The sequence below is a fragment of the Planococcus citri genome, chromosome 1 (assembly GCF_950023065.1).
Source record: "Planococcus citri chromosome 1, ihPlaCitr1.1, whole genome shotgun sequence".
NCBI lineage: Eukaryota > Metazoa > Arthropoda > Insecta > Hemiptera > Pseudococcidae > Planococcus > Planococcus citri.
The window spans coordinates 16,742,474-16,766,185 of record NC_088677.1 but is presented as its reverse complement, the minus strand read 5'-3'; the positions used below and the strand labels follow the sequence as shown (position 1 = coordinate 16,766,185).

At 32.4% G+C, this 23,712-nt stretch overlaps 2 protein-coding genes across 4 annotated transcripts in view; one reads left to right on the top strand and one right to left on the bottom strand.

The window, feature by feature from the left end:
• LOC135849169 (NADPH--cytochrome P450 reductase) overlaps positions 1–23,712 on the top strand; it is a 64,127-nt gene that overhangs the window by 22,547 nt on the left and 17,868 nt on the right. For both annotated transcript variants that reach the window (XM_065369448.1, XM_065369458.1), the window contains exon 3: positions 19,597–19,792. In XM_065369448.1, coding sequence (XP_065225520.1) covers positions 19,597–19,792 — 196 coding nt within the window. The remainder of the gene's footprint in view (positions 1–19,596; positions 19,793–23,712) is intronic.
• On the bottom strand, positions 10,597–16,045 carry LOC135849186 (deoxynucleotidyltransferase terminal-interacting protein 1-like). 2 transcript variants are annotated; one of them, XM_065369490.1, is made up of 10 exons: positions 15,791–16,045; positions 15,480–15,667; positions 15,183–15,389; positions 14,856–15,083; positions 12,803–12,985; positions 12,523–12,716; positions 12,238–12,445; positions 12,063–12,129; positions 11,606–11,817; positions 10,884–11,024 (listed from the first exon to the last, which is right to left on the bottom strand). In XM_065369490.1, exons 2-9 carry the CDS (start codon positions 15,630–15,632, stop codon positions 11,642–11,644), a joined length of 1,416 nt encoding a protein of 471 aa, XP_065225562.1. In that variant the 5' UTR covers positions 15,633–15,667; positions 15,791–16,045; the 3' UTR covers positions 10,884–11,024; positions 11,606–11,641. The 2 variants fall into 2 exon arrangements, with proteins under 2 accessions (XP_065225570.1, XP_065225562.1); XM_065369498.1 differs by lacking the exon at positions 11,606–11,817 and having other exon boundaries at positions 10,597–11,024; positions 15,791–16,037.

Genomic DNA, 23,712 nt, shown 5'->3' with positions numbered 1-23,712 from the left:
GAAATTTGTCAAATGCACCCTATACTTAACCGTGTGTATGGATATCGACAGGGAATACTCGTGGTAGCGTGAACGACTCAAGTATGCGGAAAATCAGTTCGAACATCCTGTCACGAATATCGTAATTAGGCCTATCCATTTATATCTCGAAGGTACAGGTAGGTATAGGGTTACGTTAACTGTTCTGAAGTTGAATCATTTGAGGTAAATTACCTATTAAGGGTTTACTTATTGATAAATCTCGGTCATTATTATTTTCACCTTGAATTAGTCGAGTAAATTGTATGGAAAATATGCGTACAGTGTACAAGTGTACAGTACCTTTGATCCGTGAGAGACCTTGGCTGTGACGACAAATTTGCCATACATACAGACGTCGATGTCGTGATCTTGTCCAAGTTTTCACGGTTACGTTGATGATATTTGTGGAGTTATTGCTCTCTGTGTAGACGACGTAAGTAAGCAGTCCAACGACACGAATTGGGAGATATCCGGTTTGGAAATGTTATTTTGATGAATTTTTGAACGAAATTTGCAAATTTTTTGGCAAAAAAATTAAGAGGTAGTGTTAATTGCTGTTTTGTGGGAAAGGTGTGAAAAAAATCATGATTTTGGTAAGTAATTCCTGGAGTGAGATTTTATGATGAATTCGTCATTGCGTTGTGATTTTTTTGCCAGTGTTTGATTTTTCGTTGCGTTTAGTATCTTATTGATGCTTAGAATCGACTCGAATGAATTCGCATTGACTTGATTGATTCGAATGGATTTTCAGTACCTCTTTGAAACGAGAAAAATAAAATTACCTGTAAGCTTTACTGATTAAAAATCAGCGAACTTGGTGATTAAAAACGATGATGACAGATGTATTCAATTTCTAATACTAACTTGGAATTTTTCCAATTTTTTTGCTTTATTAGTCACATAGAAGTATCAATTTTCTCGTATTATTAGTCAACAAAAAATGTGTACAATTGATGTTACATACATATGTTTGAATTTTACCACCAAAAAGTCCAGCTTTTACCATTTTTAAATTCTTAGAAATTGATCTAAACAAATTTTGGCAGCCCCTCCTGTCAGTCTCACTTATCGAAAATTTAATATCATTGGAAAAAATCTCGTTCTAAAGCTGCGTCCAGACGGTCCAATATATTTGACAAATCTGATTTGTCGAATATTTCAATCAAATCTGTATTTGATGATTTGAACGCCTGTCAGAGCGTCCACATCAGGCTTGTTAACCGCAAATTAACCGGTAAATTAACCAAAAAAAATTAACCATAACCAAAAAACCTATTTTTTTGAAATATCACTAACCATAACCGTAACCGTAAACTGTTTTTCTGAGATCAAAATAAACCGTAATCATAACCTTATAACCGAAAAATGTTTAGAAAAAAACCGGTTACAAAATTTTAAAATTCATTTCTTTTTATCTGAGTTTTTTTTTCAATGTGATTTGTAGTGATTTGAAATTTTAATCAAAAAAATGATCAAAAGATTAAAAATGTTACTAGTTTTCCAATTTTTTAAACTTCAAAATTTCAAATTCAGCCAGTGCTGTGAGAACGCGGAAGTGCTCGTTCCCGTTCCCGTTCTCAAAAAAATTTCCAGAATTCACGTTCCTGTGTTCCCGTTCCCATTCTCAATAGTGTTCTGTGGTACAAGCCAAGCAATTTTTGGTGGAAATTTTTTCATTTTCTTCAATTGTACCAAAAAACAAGTAAAAGTTTGTGGAAAAAGCTTATTTTTCCCTATTTTTCAGAATTTTGGGAGGTAATTAGAGGACCCTGAAAGAACATCTGAGAACGCCAAATTAGCACGACGTTCCCGTTCCCGTTCCGTTCTCGCAATTTTATTGTCCCCGTTCTTGAGTAAGAACGTTCTTCAAGAAGATTTGTGTGACTATCCGTTCGTTCTTTGAAGGAAATTTAAAAAGTAGCGTTCTTTAGGCGTTCCCGTTCCCGTTTTCGTTCGTTCTCACAGCACTGAATTCAGCGAAAGAATTTTTGGAAATTTTCAAATTTTCAACCGTAATTTTAACCATTAACCAAAATTTTAAGCTCAATTGGAAAAATTACCACCAAAAACTGTAACCTTAACCTTAACCAAATACTATCAACTAACAATACTGGCAACTCCATCAAAAAATGATGTTTTATCCTCCTAGCGGCCTGGCAAGTAACTAAATTTTACACAAGCATCTGATTTGCTGATTTGAATCTCACGGACGCGCGAGATTCAAACCAGTTATGAACCAACCAATCAGAGCATTTTTGATAGGAGTTAGTTTTTTTCCAGGCCGTTCAGATCGCGCTTTTGCTGCGACAAAAACGCTCAATGTATTTTAAATGGAGTTGCCAGTATTGTTAGTTGATAGTATTTGCCTTAACTATTAACCAAAGAAAATGTTCATCAATAACCGTAACCTGAACCTTAATCGTAACTTTAAAAAATGAATAACCTTAACCGTAACCTTTAACCGAAATTTTGAATTTCTTGTTTAATTTTTAACTGTAACCTTAACTGGAAATATTTTTTTTTTGGTTAACAAGCCTGGTCCACATGTTCAAATCTCTGAATAACAAGACTTCCAATCGTCTGCTGTGATAACGTGATAAGAGAGTGATATTGTTGCAATTTTGAGTGATTTTCTTAATTTCCCATTCAAATTGCTACCATTTTTTATTTTTCTCAATGAATAATAAACTTTAAGGCTATTCTCTACCCCCAGTGAAAACGTTCGAAATATGAAGCCGATTTGTTCGGTATTTTCATCGTTCGTTCATAAGATTGCGTGTAATCGAGTGAACGAATTTAGTCGTACTTATGTCCCGCTACCCGCTCCCATCTAAACTTCAGACGGGGATTTCTCCGTGAATTTTCAAAATTCTTTCAATTTTTTTTCACCAATGCTAATATTTTATCATTGAAAGGGAGGGTATGTAGCCATATTTTCTAATTTAGCTTTTTCAACGGAGATCTGAGCATCAGTAGTACCTCCATTCAATTCCCAATGACAACCATAAAATGACATAAATCAAAAATATCTCGACATACCCTCGCTTTTGAATGTTTTCTGAATAAAATAAATCAAACCCCACGAAAATCCGTCCAATAGTTTTCCCACAATCCCCGGCCAAAGTTCATGATTTTCATCAAAATTTTACTGATAACAGGAGGGTAGAGAATAGCCTTAATGATGTTAGTGATCTTTCTAATGTAATTTAAACACTCGGCGGTTATGGGAATCAACTGCTTCAAGAAATGCGTGAGGAAAGTTGTCTGACAAAAGTTGAATTATTTCAGTATTAATTCTCAATTATTTCTCATTCAAAAAAAAGAAGGTACATAAGCTATTCCGGAAAACGATTTTACTCATAAAATGATATAATTCTAATCTCAAACCACACTTCAACTGATTTTCTCATCAAATGTTAAAAAATTATCAAGTGATAATGTTCCGCGCAGACGCAATTCGACTCATTTGATGGAAACATTGGATGATTTTCAAAATGGACTTGAAAATCATCAAATGAAGTTAAATTGGTTTTCAAATCACTTCAAATTTATTTGATGAGTAATCAGTGTGTCCACACGATCCAGTATATTTGACAAATCTAGAGATTTGTCAAATATATTGGACCGTCTGGACGCAGCTTAAAGATGCTGCTTTTGTTCTGATTTTTCATGTTGTGGTGCTTGTTGAACGCCTTGTATTTTTTACTAATTTTTTTTAAAGTAGCTCTTCGACTTTGAATTCAATGAATACAAACAATCTCAACATGTTGAACATCATACTCAGAGATCTTCAAAAGCTTGACATTGATTCAGTAATACCGATTCCAAAAATCATTGATGCGGAACTGCGGGACTCGAGTGGGACATACATGACTTGAAAATCAAATTTGATGAAGTTGCCAGAAATTAATTAGCACGCTCCGGTACAGACAATACCATTGAAAATATTCAATCCAACTTCAATGCATTATATCGAAATATAAGAAATGCGTTAATTCAGAAAAAACATGACTATCTTCAAGACTTAAAATTACCAAAGCTCAACATACCCGAATTCAACGGCAATGATAAAGACTGGTTAAATTTCCAAAACGTCTATGATTGTGAAGAACATCCATAATAATACCAAGATTCCACCTGAGAGAAAACACAGTTATTTGTCGACTCTATTAAAAGAAGAAGCTCTTGATCTAATCAAAACTTTAACCATTAATTAAAAAAGCTCTTATTTTATTCTGTCCTTTGGTTTAGAATTTTGATTTCTTAAAACAATCTTCCTTGAATGATGTAGAATATTGTCCTCTCCCCCTCCCCTCTCCCCACCCTCAAAAAAATGTTTAAAAATGCCCTGCTTCAAATATTTTTTCATTACTCAAAAAACACAGAATAATTTTTTTTATAAATTCTAATTTTTGATATTTTTAAAAATTTATTCTCTTTTTTTGACATTATAATTTTCAAAAAAAATTCCCACGTTGTAATGAAAATGTTTTTCTAATCTTAACACTAAACATTTGTTAAAAAATGTCAGTCTCCCTCCCCCCCCTCCTCTCCGCAAAAAATTAGGGTGTCTAACGGTCATGAAAGTCATGAAAAAGTCATTTAAAACACACTTGAAAATCTGTTAAAACGTTCATAAAATGAAAAAAAATTGAAAATTTGTTCAAAAAATCAGAAAAATGAAAAAACTGAAATCTTGCCTACAAAATTAGAGAAAATTTCCTCGCAGTTTCAAGTTATTCATTTTGGGGGGAGGGGTGTATTTTTATGTAGGAAAAATGTGAAAAATAGGTCATGAAAAAGTGAAGATTTTTTATTTGGGAGTTTTGTTGGACACCCTGTAGAACTAACTTCTCGAGTTGTTCCAGTAAGAAAATCATGAAAAAAATCAAAAAAATTTTCTGGTTGATTATGAAACAATTTATTTTTAAAGTTTTTCTTTATGGAGGTCTTTGAAATGTCATGATTACTTTTGCTAAGAAATGAAATAATGCTCTAAAATTTCATTCGAGAAGCACCGCGTTGTTATGTTGAGAATTGTTTGGGCACCCTATAAAAATGAAATTTTCTTTACATTTTATCTTAAAAATTTCGTATTTTTTTCAAAGTTTTGAACCTGGAAAATTGAATAGAAATATAAATTCTGAACTGTCAAATTCGTAAGAAATCGAAACATAATCACTGTAGATATATTTTTGATTTTCTCAAAATGGGGAGGGTGAGGGGTCGTACACAAAAAAAATTATGTTTGAACTTAGTTCCATCGGAAATCTTACGAACGAGTGGTCGAATTGAAAAAATACTTGAAGAGCTCCATTCCAAATTGGGTCAAGTCATTTTCAAAAAAAGCATGTTTTACGGAGATTTTTCCATCAAACGTGGGTCAAGTCATCGATTTTTCAAAATAAATTTTTCTACAGGGAATTATTTCCATGTCCAAAGAAAGGAAAGGTGTACCGACCTTTGGAAACAGACCAAATTTCAGCTTCAAAAATTTTGAACGCATTGGGGGGGGGGGGGAAATGGCTTAACCCATTTTGGAATACAGCTCTTCATTTGTACCCAGCAGCTTCGATTTTGTATAATTAATTGATTTGTCATTTTATAATTTTTAAGTTTTTTTGAATTTTTTTAAAAAATTGTGGGCTTTTGTTCCTCCCAGCGCTGTTTAGATTCTATTTTGAAAATTAGCTTGTTGAAAAGTAAATTTGAAAAAGTTCAAACTGTAATTTTATTTCATTTTTAAATATTAGATTTTCACATTTGTGTTCATCGTGAAAAATTGAGCTTTCATGAGCCCAGTTTAACTTTGAGATTTTTTGTATTTGATAATAATTTATTTTGAATTTTAAACCTGTTCCCTTCAAAACTTTGCAAACAGTGAAAAAAAACATGTCTTGAATTTTTCAGGAAGATTTGCGTTAACGTTTTTTTTTGTGCAGGAAATCACTCGTAAAATTTCTGAATCCCCTTTTGGAGCAGAGGACTGATCCAAAAATGTTCAAAATAGGATCATTTTTTTAATAAATGTGTTTTTTTTGCCATTTTTGGTTCCGTTTACTTGCACAAATTTCAAGTCATCCCCCTTCCTTTGAAAAATTGACTGGTTGTCTTTGAAATTCAACATCACTTCTTGTTCTCTACACGTAACTTGAAGATTGGTAGAAATACTTCAATTTCTCATCAATTTATGACATTTTTCTGTCGATAAAAATTACATTTGTTTGAATAAGTATTCTCCCTCTGAAAGCCAGCTTCCTCGTCAATTTTTTTGTCAAAATTCAGTACACGTTTTTTTTACTTCGTCCTGAAAAACACCCGGTTCGAATTTGAAACCCCTGAATTGTTGACCATTTCAGGAACAATTCTTTGTCGGTTTCTTCCATTAAACTGTTCTGTTCCAACAGCCTTAGACAAACCTGTTTTTTCAAGTCTACGGTAGCTACAGGTGCCTGAGAGCCTTGCTCTTACACTTCTTTCAAGTGTTAATTAAATTTTTTCGCCAGTTTCAGTCTTCGTGCCAAGTTCGCGAATGAGCTGGTTGTTCATAAATTCCATAATCTGCCTGTGGTACTCAATTTATACTTAATTGTGCAGTGTAATCCTTGGTTTAATGAAACAATACTGGCGTTGGCAGAATGTCGGAATTTGATCACAGAAAAATTCTGGTTTCTGGATTGTTTTTGAAATATGCCGCAGGAGTACCCAAATTCGAATCATTCGCGACGAATCAATTATATTCAGTGTATCGCAATTCTACAGCATAAAGAAGATTCAATATGTCAATATGTGTCTACGAGACACTCATCACTCATCAGACGTCTCGTACGCAGCCACGTGACTGGAAGATTGAATTCGTTGACACTTGTCGGAATTCTTAATCAGCTGTTCAGTTAGAAGTGTCCGCGTAACCGTCTCTCGAGTCTCGACGCTACGTACATAATTATTTCATAATCTAACGAAAGGGGGAAAAAATTACACGTAATTTCGCAACGAATTGAAACACATACGAGTCAAGTTCCGATGAATTGAACGCGAAAGTTATACGATTGGTGATTGGTAGCTTTCTCACGTGCTCGATGAAGAATTCTACTCGTATATCGTATTCGACCGATATTTTTTTTCGCCAAACCATCCAGATCACGTGTCATTGAGAGAGCGCCATCGCCACTTCGCCAGCTCGTCGTGTTAATGAAGATTTTTTTCCCGTAGAAGTGCTACGTTATGTTATGTTTAACGCATATTGAAAAGGTTTTTATAAGAGTACGACCTCGTAAAAAAAACTTTTTCCAAGTTATGAGCAAGAGCAATAGAGTAATGAAAGCAGGAAGTTGTATATGAATGAATGGGTTACCTACGCAAAAAAAAGCTCTGATGATAATGGTTGATGAAGGTGGTAGTGCGGCAATGGCGAAATGTATCGAATATGTATGAAGGTACTCGTAGGTATTATGCTCGATTACGGTTTCGATGGGAAAAGATATATATACGCCGAATAAATTCCATCGGCTATAAAGAGTACATTATGCTATATGTATAATCAAATCAAGGTACCCATACTGCATATCCTATCAAGGTGAACTGGATTAATATATGTAAGTGCGATCATTTTGAGTAAACATGAATCAGATGTCGGATGTGCAAAGAAGGATGCATTTGCAAAAAATAAAAGAAAAAAGGTGATAATGGTTTAAGTAAACAGGTATCCAACTTACAGACATTAAATAATGTTGAAAGAGACGATTTGTACTGAAATTGGTTTTTTTTTTTTTTTTTTTTTTGTGATCTATGATCTATGATCGTTTTTCAAACGCTGTAATGGGAGTTTTGCCTGGTGCCATGTGAACTGAACTCTTGAAAATACACGAGTAGGCTACTCGACACTCGTGTACGACTATAAGGTTCTGATAAGTACTGATAAAACGAATTTCGAGTCAACGTACTGATCAAGGTGTACTTTGAAAGTGAACTAATGACCTTCGAAAATGTCAGCTTATATTATTATGTGTATCGGAAAGAATGGAAGCGACCTGTGTGTCAACTTGGTAGTTTATTTTTCGTAGATAGGTATATTTACTTACCTCGTGACATGCTCAATTGCTGGAATCGAGTTGAACGATGTCTCGATGAATTTTACTCCGATTTGTGACGTATGGAGAATAGAAAAATGATGATGAATCAACTTTGGACTTGAATTTTCACTATAAGGGATAGGTAAACTCTGTTTTGAGGGTACCAAATACTAAAGTGCATTTTTCCATTTTTGGAGAATTTAAAAAAATTAAATTTAGGCCAAAAATGGACAGAAAAAAATCAAAATATCACCGAATTGATTTGGAAAGCAGAAATTTGGTATGTGCTTCACTTTCAAGTTCCAGAATCGATTGGAAATGGTAAAAAAAAATCAAAATTTTACCAAATTGACCTAGAAAGCTGAAATTTGTAGTATGCCCTATTTTCAACCTGCTAAATCAATTGGAAACGGTTTCAGTCCGTTTTGAGCAGTTCTGCAGCCTCCAGCAGATTTTTGAAACTTGAAATTTCCAGTTTGAATGGTTTCTGGAGGCTCTAGCAAATTTTTGAATTTTGTTTTCCAAACATTTTCCTCAGTGAAGTTGGAAAACTTGAATTTCTAAAAAAATTTTCGAGGCTTCAAAACGGTTTAAAATTATCTCTAGTCGACTTGGCATTTCAAAACCAAGGCTTAAACTAGATTTTAGCTTTTTATGTCAAATCTCGTACATACGTATAAAGTGAATTTTTTAAAATTGTAGTTCTGTTGTTAAATCGCTGGAAAAATACATCATTTTTGAACTGGCAAGAAACGCCATTTTGAAAAAATGATGTGTAATCGGTCGAATAGATCACTTACGAGCACGTGCTAATGTTGAATTGGACAGTTTTTATGGCACTGGACTTTTTTGAAAATCTGGAATTTTCGAAGTATGGCTGGAAGCTCTAGAATGACTTGAAACCACCTCCAATCGACTCAGCGTGATAGAATTATGGTGCAGAGTAAGTTTTGGCTTTCCAGTAAAATTTTTAGAAAATTTCAAGTTTTGAAAATTTGCTGGAGGTTTTAGAACTGCTCAAAACGATCCGAAACTGTTTCCAATCTGCTACAGGAGGGTGGAAATAGGGCACATATATACCAAATTTTAGCTTTATACGAGTAGGTTCGTTTTAAGAAATTTTGATCCCCCCCCCCATTTTTGACCCAAATATTTTCAAATATTCACCAAAAATGGAAAAATGCACTTGAGATCTTGAAATTTTCGTTGATGATGTAAATATTCTATCGATTTAAGTGTGTCCGGTTTAAAAAAAATTCCCACGAGTTGGGATAGTTTTCTTGTTAGTTGATTCTTCGAATTCAGTCTCATTTTATGGTGCTTGTAAATGAAAGAACATTCAATGAGAAAGGAAACAGAAGTAAATGGACAAATGGTGACTTGGCACGAATAAATAACCAATAAATGTCTTTGCAAATTGCTATTTGAAGTACTCAAGCTATATAAAGATACTACGTACATATTTCTTTTGAAAATTTGAAAAAAAAAATTCTATGGAGTTTTATTACTGGCACTCCAGTAAGGAGTTTGAACCCTTTGAAGTGATTTTTTGGGGCAAATTATCAATCAATTTATTCAATTTTGGTAAATTACTGGTAATTTTTAATACTTGACCGGTATTTAGTTATTTTTGGAAAATTACTAGTAGGTATATTAAGTAATTTTAGGTCAATTTGGTAAATACATATTTTGTGGTTTTGAGTAAATTACTGGTAATTTTTTTGGTAAATTAATGGTAATTTTTGGTAAATTTGATAAATTCTGGTAAATAAATGGTACTTTTCTGATATGTTACCTACTCATAAATTTTGGTAACTTAATGGTAATTTTGGGTAAATTTCTGGTAAATAAATGGTACTTTTCTGGTATGTTACTAGTAAATTTGGTAAATTTCTGGTAATTTTTTATACTTGACCTGAATTTTTAGTGATGTTCCAGTTATTTTTGGTAACTTACTGGTAATTTTGGGTAAATTTGGTGCATTTATTGTAATTTTAGGTGAATTTTAAAAATTACAGTTACTGGTAAATTAGTGGTAATCGTCGGTAAATTAGGTGAATTACTGGTAATTTTTGGTAAATTTGGTAAATTACTGGTAATTTTTGGTAAATTTGGTAAATTACTGGTAATTTTTGGTAAATTTGGTAAATTACTAGTAATTTTTGGTAAATTTGGTAAATTGCTGGTAATTTTTGGTAATTTTGGTAAATTACTGGTAATATTGTCGGTAAATTTGGTAAATTACTGGTAATTATGTGTTTTGGTTAATTAATGGTAATTTATTTTTGTAATTTACTAGTAATTTTTAGTATTTGCCAGTAATTGTCAGTTAATAACTGGCATTTTGTGGTAAATTTCTGGTATGGTATGCTCAGTGTACTTATTGTATTTGTTTCTATTCTTTGAAATTCTCTACCCCCACCCCTCCCCTCCACAACCTCTCCTCAAATTATTACAGATTACTGAGATTACCATATTCTTGTTATTGAAAAAAAAAATAGAATTTATGTAGATATTTTTATTTGATAAATTCTCCTCCATTTCCATTACAGATTGTTGACACAAAAAAAAAAACTTCTTATACTGAAGTTACAATATTACAATGAGGAGTACACACTAATTAAACACTATGAAAGTTTGGAGATAGAAAGTGAGAATGAGTGTTATTTAGTGTTTCTTTTCAAAATGTTGTAGTTGTACAATGTACATGTTGCATAAATGAAGTAAGCTTATAAATGAAGTAAGCTTATAAAAAATCGTCTCATTTACTCGAGGAATTATTTTGATCAACTCTGGAAAAAATTTCATTCAACATAATGGATGGATTTTCTAGCAAATTGATATCATCCAGCGAATCTGAACAATCGGCAACGACACTCGTAACATCGCAATTTTCCAACACATCCAACATGTTTTGAAAACTGTCCGTATCTGTGATATTAGAAAACAAACGAAAATCTTATAAAAATAGCACAAAAACCAAGAAAATACTCGTGGGCATTAAAATTTTCAAGCAATAGGCCTAATAACGCAGCAAACAATAAACCTTCGATAAAGTGATAAAAAGAGAATAAGGCCCGATGGAGAGAATTTCGAAACACAAGTAGAAAAACCATAAAATGAAAATACTCAAGGCTCCTGACCAAAGAGGAGTACCTTGTTTAAAAATACAAAAAACATATGTTATGACATCAGCTTATAGATACTATATGAAAACCTCAGTTTGAAATTATTACCTATTGTGCTAAAGTCACAAATCATATGAAACGTAAATTAAATTATTTTCCTGCTATTAAAAAAAAATTTAAAATAATATAAAAAACGACATCAAAAAAAAAACTATAGACTGATTAACATGAACAGCATTGCAATTGAAATCACAACCAAAAAAAAAGAAAACAATTTCAGCAAAAATGAAAAAGCGATAAAAAAAATCAGCGAAGAAAAACTTTCACAACAGAAAAATATGAATTTTTAAGAACAGAACTGTAAAAAGGATATTTAGATCTCACCGTATAACCAACGATTAAATACAGTTCTAAATAGGATTAGAAATTTTTTCTCGAAGTAGCAGCTATTTTGAGACGATTTCGTAATGTTCTTCGTGGAATTCCGAATTTTCTTTCAACGTAACGTTGAGATCTTCCTCTTGAAATCAGTCTCAAAGCCTTCTGCATTGCATCTTCGGTCCAATTACTCTTCGGTACTTTTTTCTTCTCTTTAACTACAAACAACAACACAACAAGTGCACGAAACAAATTCGTATATATCTGACAGAACTTGACAACACATAAATAACTCATCTAAATGCTGACAATATTTTTTTGTGTTTTCGATTTAAGAGAGAAAAAATTGAACAGAGCTATACAAAGGCCTTATTCTCTTTTAATTTACGCAGAATGTTCAAAGGATTAAAGAGTAAGTGATACGATTCTGGTTCTAAGTGCAATAGACGACAGAAAAAATTACCTTGTATTAAAACATTGGTGGGCTGTATTACGCCACTAGCTACATCTTGAGAAGGATCTTGATCCATCTAGAAATGAAAATGAGTAAAATTACGATGGGTGAGTGAGAATATTTGAAAGTACATACTAAATGTTTCAAGTACGTGTATAAAGATTTTATATTAATTTTAAATTACCAGAGAATGATTTTCTGAAATCGAACTGTTGAATGAAGAACTTGGCAATGCCATGGAAGTATTTCCTGGACTAGATAGATTCAGTTGATGAATAGTTTCTAAATTCCTGACTGATTTTCCATGAGTAATAGCGAACCTCATTTTTTTCAACATGAATTCCGGTGCCTCAAATCCTTTCAATTCGTGTCGCAATACACTTGGATTATTTCTGAAATTATTTTAAAACATTTTGATCAATTTTGAGTTGATTATTTTTCAAAATGAGTGAATTGAAAATTAACCTACCTGTAGCATTCTAAATTTAAAAGTTCTCTAATATCGTCCAATATTAAAATATAAGAAGATCCGGAAGAACTATGAGATGTATAATGCAATTTATGCCTTATCAGCCAATCTTTATCTTCTAAATCGACTGAATAACGAAACAAATCAGGATGTTTGACGAATAGCTTCCCTCGCATAGCTCCATAGCCCAATACCTGTGTAAATATTTCATCGTGTGTTATTATAAAATAAAAAAGTTTCGTATTGAATTTTTTAAAAATATTTCAAAAGTGATGATTACTTTATTGACTCTTGAAGACATGATAAATAATGTCTTGGAAGTAATTCTAGAAGGATCGTTTTTAAAAAGGCACGATGTCGTACTGATGATTGATTTTCGTTTCGAATGAGATAACAGTAATTGAGTTGAATTGGCACTGCTCGATGAGTCGGATTCTTTACGTTTTCCAAATGTGAACAAGCGCTGAAAAAATTGAATTGAAAAAGGTTGTAATGAAAATTGCCGTTTGATTTTTTTCTTCACCGAGTTGATCATTCATAAACAAATCATTAATGGATTTGAAAAGATCGAAATTTTGTAACGTTCTGTTTCACTGGATCGTTTTTGAATGATTTTTGGATTCCGAGCAAATCGTTCTCAAATGAATTGAGTTCAGTTTTGGATGAAAGGGTTGAAACTATCAAAATTTTGTCTAATAATTTATGTGTGAATTTGAATTTTTATTGATTCATTCGTTCGTGAACGATTCATCAATTCTGAGCAAATCGTTCGCGAACGAATTCAGCCTAGTTTTGTTTTGATGATGATGATAATATTATAACTGTGATGAAGTTTCATCATGTCACCTATGCCAAATTTGATCTTTCAGTGATTCATTAGTTCGCGAACGAACTGTTCACAATTTTTAGTAATATACGAGATAGATCAATTATTGATTCGTTTTGTCTTGTCGAGAATCAAGTTATTTTGACCTCCAAGTGATTCACTCGTTCTTGGCTGATTTTTATCGTTTCTGAGCTAATCGTTCGCAATTGAATCAACTGAAATATTTGTCGACGTGTTTGTAAAGTCGAGTTTCCTGCTCCAATTTTTCGCCTCTGATCAAATCGTTCGCCAACAAACAATTGTCAATTATTAATAATGAATTTGTAAATGATTCAATTTATCATAAAAAACGGAGAATTTTTTTTTTTAAAAAGGTGCTCAGAAAATCGAGAAAAATTTTCATATTTCAGTCACAAGTGAGGTTATGCCAAACATTGCAATGATTACAAAAAATATGAACAAATAAAAAAATTGAAAAAAAAACCAGTTAAATTATTACATAAGATGGCTGAAAATTTGCAAAAAAAAATAATATTAAAAATTCCAAAAACTTTGAGAAAAATGTATAGAAACTAGTAAAAGAGTGTTGAAAATGAAGTAAAAGTTGAAAAAATATTGTAAAAAACTCAAAATTAAAACAAATATTTGAAAATTAACAACCAAAATAAAGGTGTAATTGATATAAAAATTTGATAAAAATTAAGTAGATACTTACTCGTTTGTAAAAATTTTTGGAAACTTTGACATTTGAGTTTACCTTCAAATCAAACATAGAATTCTCCATTTTTCATTTTTAATTTTCTTTAGAAAAATGAAAATTGATCGGAGGTCTGGTCTGGAAAAAATTGTCGAGTCTCCCCCCCCCCACCACGGTCTTAATTTGATACGCAGTTTTGAAAAATTCCACTCTTGACTTCAAGGTTGAAATTTAAAATCGCCTGAGTCCTAATTTTATCAACTTTTTCTGAATTTTCAACACGTTTTATGGCAGTTTTATTGATTTTCTGATGTTCGCGGTAATTTTTTTTAATGTGTGATTTTTGTCAATTCTTAGATGAATTTTGTTTTTTTTTTGCTTCATCAAGTTTCTGTCATTTTTACGATCTTATAACATTTTTTCGAAATGCGACGTTTTAAAATTGTTTTAATGTATAAATTTATCTGGTTTTTCAAAATCTTAAATGCAATTTTGATATTTTATCAAATTTTTTTTGGTTTAATTTCTGGATTTTCTTGATTTTTAACAATTTTTGAATTAATTTTTTCATTTCTTCGTCTATTATCTGCAGTAAATTTTTTCCTACTTTAGCTCTATTTATATGGAATTAAATTTGTAATTTTCCTCTATTATTGAATAAATTTCAGCATTTATCAATTTTTTCTCTGATTTTGAACCACTTTCATGTCAATTTTAATGTTTCAAAATACTGACTTTTGATTGGTCGAAATTAATACAACATTAATCGACTTGAGCTCATATATTGTATTAAATAAATTATGGTATTACCTTATTATCATCATTGTCATCTTGACTGTTGCCAAATCTGGATTCAATCAGGGCTCCCGTATCTACAGCAGCATTAAAAGGAGAATCACTTCTGGACAGGGGAGAATTTAGGTACAAATGTTTAGCTTCGTCTAACATTGTCCGACATAATTCTCTTACGTGCTCTTCATTTACACTGCCTTGCCCTAAATTTCCTCGAATGTTGCTGATTGCTGGTACGAAATACATCTGCAGAAATATAAATAAATGTTTTCCTCTTGTTAAAAAATTTCCCCAACAGTGATAATCTGCCATTATTTTTTCAATGCTTTGGTAGGAGGTACTTACGTCCAAATATTTTTTAATGACACGATCGATATCGTTATTAATCGCGGATTGGATATTTTGTCGCAGTAAATCTAGAGATTTGGCAGCATTCACCACGTTTCTACCGCGCATTTTGGCCGCCTTTACAGCATTTTTTCCTCCATTTTCATTGACCCCCATATCAGCTAAATTCTCCAAAGTCGCTTGTCGCATGTGAAATGTGTTTTTCTGAAAACAATTTTCAAGTTCTTAGAGTAAATACTATAGGCAATTTTATTATAACTAAACAGTACGTATGATGTTGAAGCAACACCTTACCCATTCAACCAGCGGTTCGTTAATGGTGACCGATTCGTTCGCTGGAAACCTTGCATTATTGCCCGAATTATTATTCAATATGTTGTTATTCGAATTTACGAATCGAGTGTAGGAATCCCACGAGAAACCCCTTTGCAGTTTATTCACAACCATTATTGCACGTTTCGAAGTGTGATTCCAAAGTCCCACTGAAAATAGGTTAAAGCGTAGGAAAATGTTAGTTTTTCATTTTGGAACATATCAATCGATAACGCAAAGAACACTAGAGTAGGTAATATGCGAAGATTGAATTTATTGAAATATATACGTACGTTCATTTGGATGCTGGTCTAATCATTATACGATGAAATTCGTTGACTTTGTGATAATCTGAAACACGGCTGGGTACATATCTAAATTCATATTTTCGAAGAACGAAAAATTGTCGAGAATATTTTACATATTAGCTCGTAACGCGAAATAGTGAAACACTTTCTTCGCAGTTTTATGTGTATTCCTTTACGTAAAAACTGGGCTTGCGCATACGTCGTGAAAATAACGTAGCGAAGGTTTAATTTCGTTCGGAAGCTGGGACCCGGCAGTGAGATGCAGCTTCCAACTTGGAAATATTTTTACCGTGTTGGGTGGTGTGGCAGATTTACACGAGTGTAGTTGTAGTGCCATTTACTGAGTTTGCGCTTTTGGAAAACGTAGAGCTACTTATACGAGCCTGTCTTCTTTTCATTTTTTTCCAGAGGAATTGTTCCTGCATGGTTTTCCACTTGTTCTTTTTTTTTAATTTGGTGAGCTTTTTGTTCCCGAAAATGAGTTTTGAGAACTTGGAAAGAAAATTGTTGAATTCTTCATTGCCTGATTTTTAAAAACTTGGAAAAAAATTTGACCAATTTCCAATATTTAGATTAAAGTGGTCTGTTTGCAAATTTAACACCTCTCGATATTTTTGCCAAAAGCAAGTTGAGTGAATCTAATGTCTCCCGTTTTGAAAGATCCGTCCCCTTTTTCTCAGAAATCGGATTCAACACGTGTTCTAATCCTTTGATTGCAAAAATGTGCAATGATTAATTATAGCATCACACGAGCCTACGTATCTCTAGTTACCTCTTGCAAAAATTTCAATTGGACATCATCTAAAAGCCAAACTCCCTATGACAGCTTCACACCCCCCCCCCCTCCTTGAAATCCTGAAAATACTTACTGTCGAAAAGATTCACTTTTTTGTCCAGAATTGTCAGAAATTGTCCCCCCTCCCCCTTTCCAAGAAAAAAAGCAAAAAGTTGGAAAAAAAATTGCGAAAACACAATATAATAATTGCCAAAAAGTCCTATTTATTGCTAAAATTGTTAGAGTTTTGCTTTTTGCAAAAAAGTACAGAAAATCTTTTTTTTTCTTCCAACAATTGAATTCGTCCATAGAGAAAGGGCTTAAGTACACTTAAGCCCTTTTTCAACAAAAGATTGCATATTTGAATTCTACGACATCAGTACTACCTAGAGAACTTTACATATTTCATAGCGCAACCTATTGGCTAACTGCTGTAGTCGTTGATCAAAAAGTCAGACACTTCACCCAGCTTTTTGTTTTAAAATATACGTGAATTTCTTTAAAAACAGTTCAATTTCATCAAAATTGTATTTTTTGGCAGATTTTCATTTTTTAGTCATATTAGCAGCGGAATATCCGATTTTTCTGCTCTAAAAATTCATCCATTCCAAACAAAAAGGGCCTAAATGCAACTTTTTATTTTCAGTAATTCTACGTTCGTAAATTTCTTGAAATTAATGTTTATTTTCGTCAAATATTGGCTTTTTTGTGGCATTATCATTTTTCAGTCATATTTGCAAAAAAATTTGTGTCGTAGTAAAATGTCTGACTCTATATCAAAAAGTGCAAAATAGTCCAACTTTTTTGATAAAAGTTGCAAAAAAATATCTTTTTTGCCAAAAAATGCGAAAAAATTTTCTTTTTCTAAAATTAATTGTCGAAGTATTTCTTTTCAAGAAAAATTCTCGTATTTTTTAGCAAAATTTCTACCAAATTCAACTTTTTTTCCCAGAAATTTCCTAAAGTATCACTTTTATGCCAATAATTCCAAAAAAGTCTCGCTTTTTGACAAAATTGTCAATGTATTGCATTTTGTCAACTTATTGTCCAGGTTTTTACCAAAACCTGTTGAAAGTTTCGCTTTTTTGCCAAAAATTGCCAAGAAGCTCTGCCTTTTGCTAAAATTACTGTCAAAGTCTGGTTTTCTGCCAAAAATAGCAAAAAGTCTCGTCTTTTGATTAAATTGCCAAGAAGTCTCATATTTTGTGTCAAAAAATTGCTAAAAATTGAGTTTTTTTTTTGTTTGCAATAATTTCAGAAAAGCTCATTTTTTTCAAAAATTGTCCTACTATGTTCCTTTTTTACCAAAAATTGCTAAAAAAAAAAATTTTTTTGTTGAAATTGGGAAAAATCTCGTTTGACAGAAATTACAAAAATCTTCATTTTGTTGCCCTGAATACGAATAAAAATCTCGTTTTTTTTTTTTTAAATCAGAAAGTTGCAAAGTAGTTGAACTTTTTTTTTGTGAAAATTGTTTGACAGCAAAATTGCCAAAAAGTCGTACTTTTGACTAAAATTGTACAAAGTTTCTATCAAATTCCATTTTTGGATTTTTATTTAAAATGCAGAAAATGTATTGTTTTTAGGAAAACAATTTTCGTATGTATATTTTGTTCAAACCACCGAGAAGTCTCATTTTTTTGTCAAAAATTGCTAAAAATTGTTTTTTTTTTGTTTGCAATAATTTCAAAAAAGCTCATTTTTTCCAAAAATTGTCCTATTGTGTTTCTTTTTTTTTTACAAGAAATTGCTAAAGAGCTCCTTTCTTTTGCTAAAATTGTGAAAAATCTCGTTTGCCAGAAATTGCAAAAAATCCTCATTTTGATTGCCCTGCGAAATATTTTGCTCATGTTTTGTCACTTTTTTGGTTGCTTTTTGGGTTCTTTTTTCAAGCTTTTTTGGTTACGAGTATTTAAGCTACTTTTTTTTTTGTTGGAAAAAACGAATAATTATTACGATTTGTGGAAAGACGAAGGAGAAAAAACGCAACGATTTTGAAAATTAGTTGAATTCACATTTTTGGAATATGGAATTTGAAGGGAAAATTTCAAAAATTGAGAAGTCATTTGCTAAATTTGAAAAAAAATCAAATTCCAAAATGAAGTCATAATCAAGATAGAAAATTCAAGTCGATGTATTTTCCATACAAGTTCAGGAGTCGTCTGAAATAAAAATTTTTTCTGTTGGAAAATTCGGGTTCTGCACAAAAACAGCATCAAATTCGATCAAAATTGAAAATTTTGTTGAGGTGTAAAAATCTTTTTTTGTGAGCTGTCGGAGTTATTGAAAAAATGAACGAAATTTTGCATTTTGAAATTTTCAAGCAAATTTCCCTCAATTTCGAAAATGACTGATCTGATCACTCAATTCATTTTTTTAAAAATATCACAATAATTGATTGTTGAGTCCAACTTCCCTCATGAAAATTGTAGAAATTCATCTTTAGAACTTCTCTCAGCCGTCGCTCAAAGGGTTAAAATTCACCGTGAGAGAAACTACTTTGGATTTTAACCAAATTCTCGGATGAGATTGTTTACTTTGAGTTGAAAAAGTGTCCCATAAAAATTTTAAGAGGGGAACTAGAGGACCTCAAAGTGAAATAATTTTTTTGCAATTTTACTCCGGGAAACGTTTCTCCTAAAAATGAAACGTGCTTTTTCAAAAACTCAAATTTTCATTGAAACTCATCAAGAGATACTGAGTAAATAGTAGCTACTGCTCAAAGTAACATTTCTTCTGCACAATTACCTGTAGATATAGAAACTAGTAGGCCTAGGTATATAAGTGGTACCCATGTAGTAATGAATTTCGCTCATTATGATAAAATTAAGCATCGCTGACGTAATTTTCATTTTAAAAATCCATTTACATATTCATACGAGTACGATATACTCTTTGTGTAAACAATATACCATGTGATGATGATGATCTACTCGTAGTACCATTATTAGACTCGTAATCGTTTGGAACGTATTGCGTTAAGGTTAATTATACCCTTTTTAATTTCATTTTACAGACCAACTCATCTGAGTTCCTTACCGCAAACAGTGGATAATTCGTTCATCAAAAAATTACAATCATCCGGTCGTAGTTTAATCGTTTTCTACGGCAGTCAAACCGGCACAGGTGAAGAATTCGCTAGCCGGATTGCTAAAGAAGGTGCTAAATATGGAATGAAAGGAATGGTCGCCGATCCTGAAGAATGTGATATGGTGAGTCAGTCTTTATAATGCTTTGTTTATAGTGTTTTATAGATAGATTTGCGAATATCTACGATCTTGAGGTACTCGTATTCTTGATGGATTCGTGCTTAATCTAAAATTGCGTCGATCGTTATTGGATTAGCTATATGGTCAGCGCGGGTTTTAATGTTACGAAAATGAATTAATTACTGTCTACTCGTGTATTCGACTCCGAGCAATTTGTATTCGGTTGGCAATTTTCATGCTGTACGTTTCATATTGGTCGAATTCAAGGTCATCGAATGTGCATCTTGCATCATATCGAACGATTGTAGGCTACGAGTACGAGTAATACAAACACTTGTACTACAGTAGAAAATTAGTACTCGTTGTCTGTTGCACATCCCACTTCCATTAGCGAATTCTTTTACTCGTGAATGTGCGCGAAAAATTACTTTTTAATTATTGTTTTTGCACGTGGCTAATATTGGTTTGAGTATGAGCGACGATGACGATGTAGGTAATTTTTCTCATTATGTACCTGTAGTTTGGCATATGACAATAGGAATAATTGCGCCCCCTCCCCTCGATCCTCTGGGACACATTTTTTCTCAAAAGGGTACATCCTGAGAAACATTGTGAAGCAAACTTGCCAAAAAAAAGTTTGCTTAACTTACAAAATGGCGACCATTTTGATTGACAGGTCAGCCAAAATCGCAGATTTTGCTTTTCAACATAGGACTCGCACGAATTTTTTTGAACTGGACAAAGCTATATCGAAAGAGCATTCAAAAATTTATCACCAGCCGAAATTTCAAATGCTGAATTGCATTTTTCGATTTTTGGTGAATTTTTGAAAATCAAATTTAGACCAAAAATGAGGGAAAAAATCAAAATTTCACTAAATTGACCTGGAAAGCTGAAATTTGGGGTATACCCTATTTTCAACCTGATTAATCGATTGGAAACGGTTTCCAACCGTTTCGAGCATTTCTGGAGCCTCCAGCAGATTTTTGAAACTTGAAATTTCCACAAAATTTCATCAAATCAAGTTGGAAATCCGAAATTTACGCTCGCTCCAACTTGAACACGTTGTCAAGTTGACTACTGGTGGGTTCAAGTCATTTTGGAGCCTCCAGCGACTTTTTGAAAATTCTTAAAGTCCCCAGTAGATTTTTGAAACTGAAAATTTCCGCAAAATTTCATCAAATGGAGCCATAAAACCGAAATGCACTCTGCTGCAAATGGATTTCAGATTGTTTTGGAAATTACTGGAGCCTCCAGCAAATTTTTGAAACTTGAAATTTCCACAAAATTTCATCAAATCAAGTTGGAAATCCAAAATTCACGCTCACTCCAACTTGAACACGTTGTTAAGTTGACTACTGGTGGGTTTAAGTCATTTTGGAGCCTCCAGCAACTTTTTGAAAATTCTTGGAGCCTCCAGTAGATTTTTGAAACTTGGAATTTTCACAAAATTTCATCAAATGGAGACATAAAACTGAAATTGACTCTGCTGCAAATAGATTTCAGATCGTTTTGGAGCCTCCAGCGATGTTTTGAAAATTACTGGAGCCTCCAGCAGATTTTTGAAACTTAAAATTTCGACAAAATTTCATCAAATCGAGTTGGAAATCCGAAATTTATGCTCGCTCCAACTTGAACACGTTGTCAAGTTGACTACTGGTGAGTTCAAGTCATTTTGGAGCCTCCAGCGACTTTTTTGAAAATTCTTGGAGCCTCCAGTAGATTTTTGAAACTTGGAATTTTCACAAAATTTTATCAAATGGAGACATAAAACCGAAATTGACTCTGCTGCAAATGGATTTCAGATCATTTTGGAGCCTCCAGTGATGTTTTGGAAATCACTGGAGCCTCCATCAAATTTTGGAAACTGGAAATTTCGACCAAATTTCATCAAATTGAGTTGGAAATCCGAAATTTACGCTCGCTCTTACTTGAACACGTTGTCAAGTTGACTACTGGTCGGTTTAAGTCATTTTGGAGCCTCCAGCGACTTTTTTAAAATTCTTGGAGCCTCCAGTAGATTTTTGAAACTTGGAATTTTCACAAAATTTCATCAAATGGAGCCATAAAACCGAAATTCACTCTGCTGCGAATGGATTTCAGATCGTTTTGGAGCCTCCAGCGATGTTTTGGAAATTACTGGTGCGTGGTGCCTCCAGCAGATTTTTGAAACTTGACATTTCCACAAAATTTCATCAAATCAAGTTGAAAATCCGAAATTTACGCTCACTCCAACTTGAACACGTTGTCAAGTTGGCTGCTGGTGGGTTTAAGTCATTTTGGAGCCTCCAGTAGATTTTTGAAACTTGGAATTTTCACAAAATTTCATCAAAAAGAGCCATAAAACCGAAATTTACTCCGCTGCAAATGGATTTCAGATCGTTTTGGAGCCTCCAGCGATGTTTTGAAAATTACTGGAGCCTCCAGCAAATTTTTGAAACTGGAAATTTCGACAAAATTTCGTCAAATCGAGTTGGAAATCCGAAATTTACGCTCAATCTAACTTAAACTCGTTGTCAAGTTGACTACTGGCCGGTTTAAGTCATGTAGGAGCCTCCAGCGACTTTTTGAAAATTCCTGGAGCATCCAGTAGAATTTTGAAACTTGGAATTTTCACAAAATTTCATCGAATGGAGCCATAAAACCGAAATTCACTTTGCTGAAAATGGATTTCAAATCGTTTTGGAGCCTTCAGCGATGATTTGGAAATTATACTGGAGCCTCCAGCAGATTTTCAATTCTCGAAATTTCCATGGAATTTTACGAAATGGAGTTGGAAAGTCGAAATTTGCTCGGTTTTAGGTAGAAACATGAAATTGAGTTTAGACCTTATTTTTGACATTATTTAAAAGCTTTGAAATTTGTTGAGCTAGCTGCCTTTTCTACAGCTATAACCGTTATTACATCTAGATAGTGCATAAGTGAATCAACCATGTCACAGTGATGAGAATTTTTGAAACTCTCACTGCTTCAAAATAATAATTGTTTTTCAGTGTTTTCATATTTTCCAAATTACAATAGGTATTTCAGAATAATTTATAAGCTTGTATTGCTTCTAAATTAAGAAATTTCTAGTAGTTTTTCATAGTTTGCATTGTTTTAAAATTTACAAAATTTCAAATCGATTTCCCGAATTCCCCATCGCTACAATTTCATAAAGTTTTCAATAAATTTTCAGAATTTTGCATTGCTGCTGAGTTAGGAAATTTGCAATCAATTTTTAGAATTCACATTGCCTCTAAATAGTCAAATTTTGAATAATTTTTCAGAATTCTTATTGTCTTTAAATTAAAAAATTTCAAATTCAATTTTCAAGTTCATATTGTCCACAAATTGTAAAACGTTTACTCAATTTTTGGAATTCACATTGCCTCCAATTTTTCAGAATTCTCATCTTCTTCATAAATATTTTACAATACTTATTTCATATAATTTTCCAAGTTCACATTATCTGCAACTTACAGAACTTTTAATCAATTTTTGGAATTCTCAGCGTCTCTAAATACAAATTTTCATATTATATAAATTTTCAAACCAATTTTCAGAACTTGCTTTTTATTCTAAATTAAGAATTAAATCTTATAAAATACCTATGTTAAGAATTTGCATTGCCTATTACACGAAAAAATGGGTAATTTTTACAAAAAAATTTAACTAAATACTCACAATTATGTAAGTACCAGATCCCATTCAATAATTTTTACTGTAATCGTATAGTAAAACTTATCATTTTAATAAATTTTGCTATAGGTACCAATAGTAAAAATCATTTTGTTTTAATAATTTTTACTAAATCATGATAATAAAAATTACATGTTTCAATTGTACAAAAATTAGTTTAATTTCTCATTTTGAAGTAATTTTTAAATTATAAGTAAAAAGTTAAAAATTATTCATGTCAAGTAATTCTTACTTTATACTTA

Coding starts and splice junctions, on each gene's coding strand:
- LOC135849186 (XM_065369490.1), bottom strand. CDS start 15,632: ATGGTTGTGAATAAACTGCAAAGGGGTTTCTCGTGGGATTCCTACACT. Junction 15,084..15,182: donor TCATTAAAAAATATTTGGAC/GTAAGTACCTCC, acceptor ATATTTCTGCAG/ATGTATTTCGTACCAGCAAT. Junction 12,446..12,522: donor TTAAATTTAGAATGCTACAG/GTAGGTTAATTT, acceptor AAATAATTTCAG/AAATAATCCAAGTGTATTGC.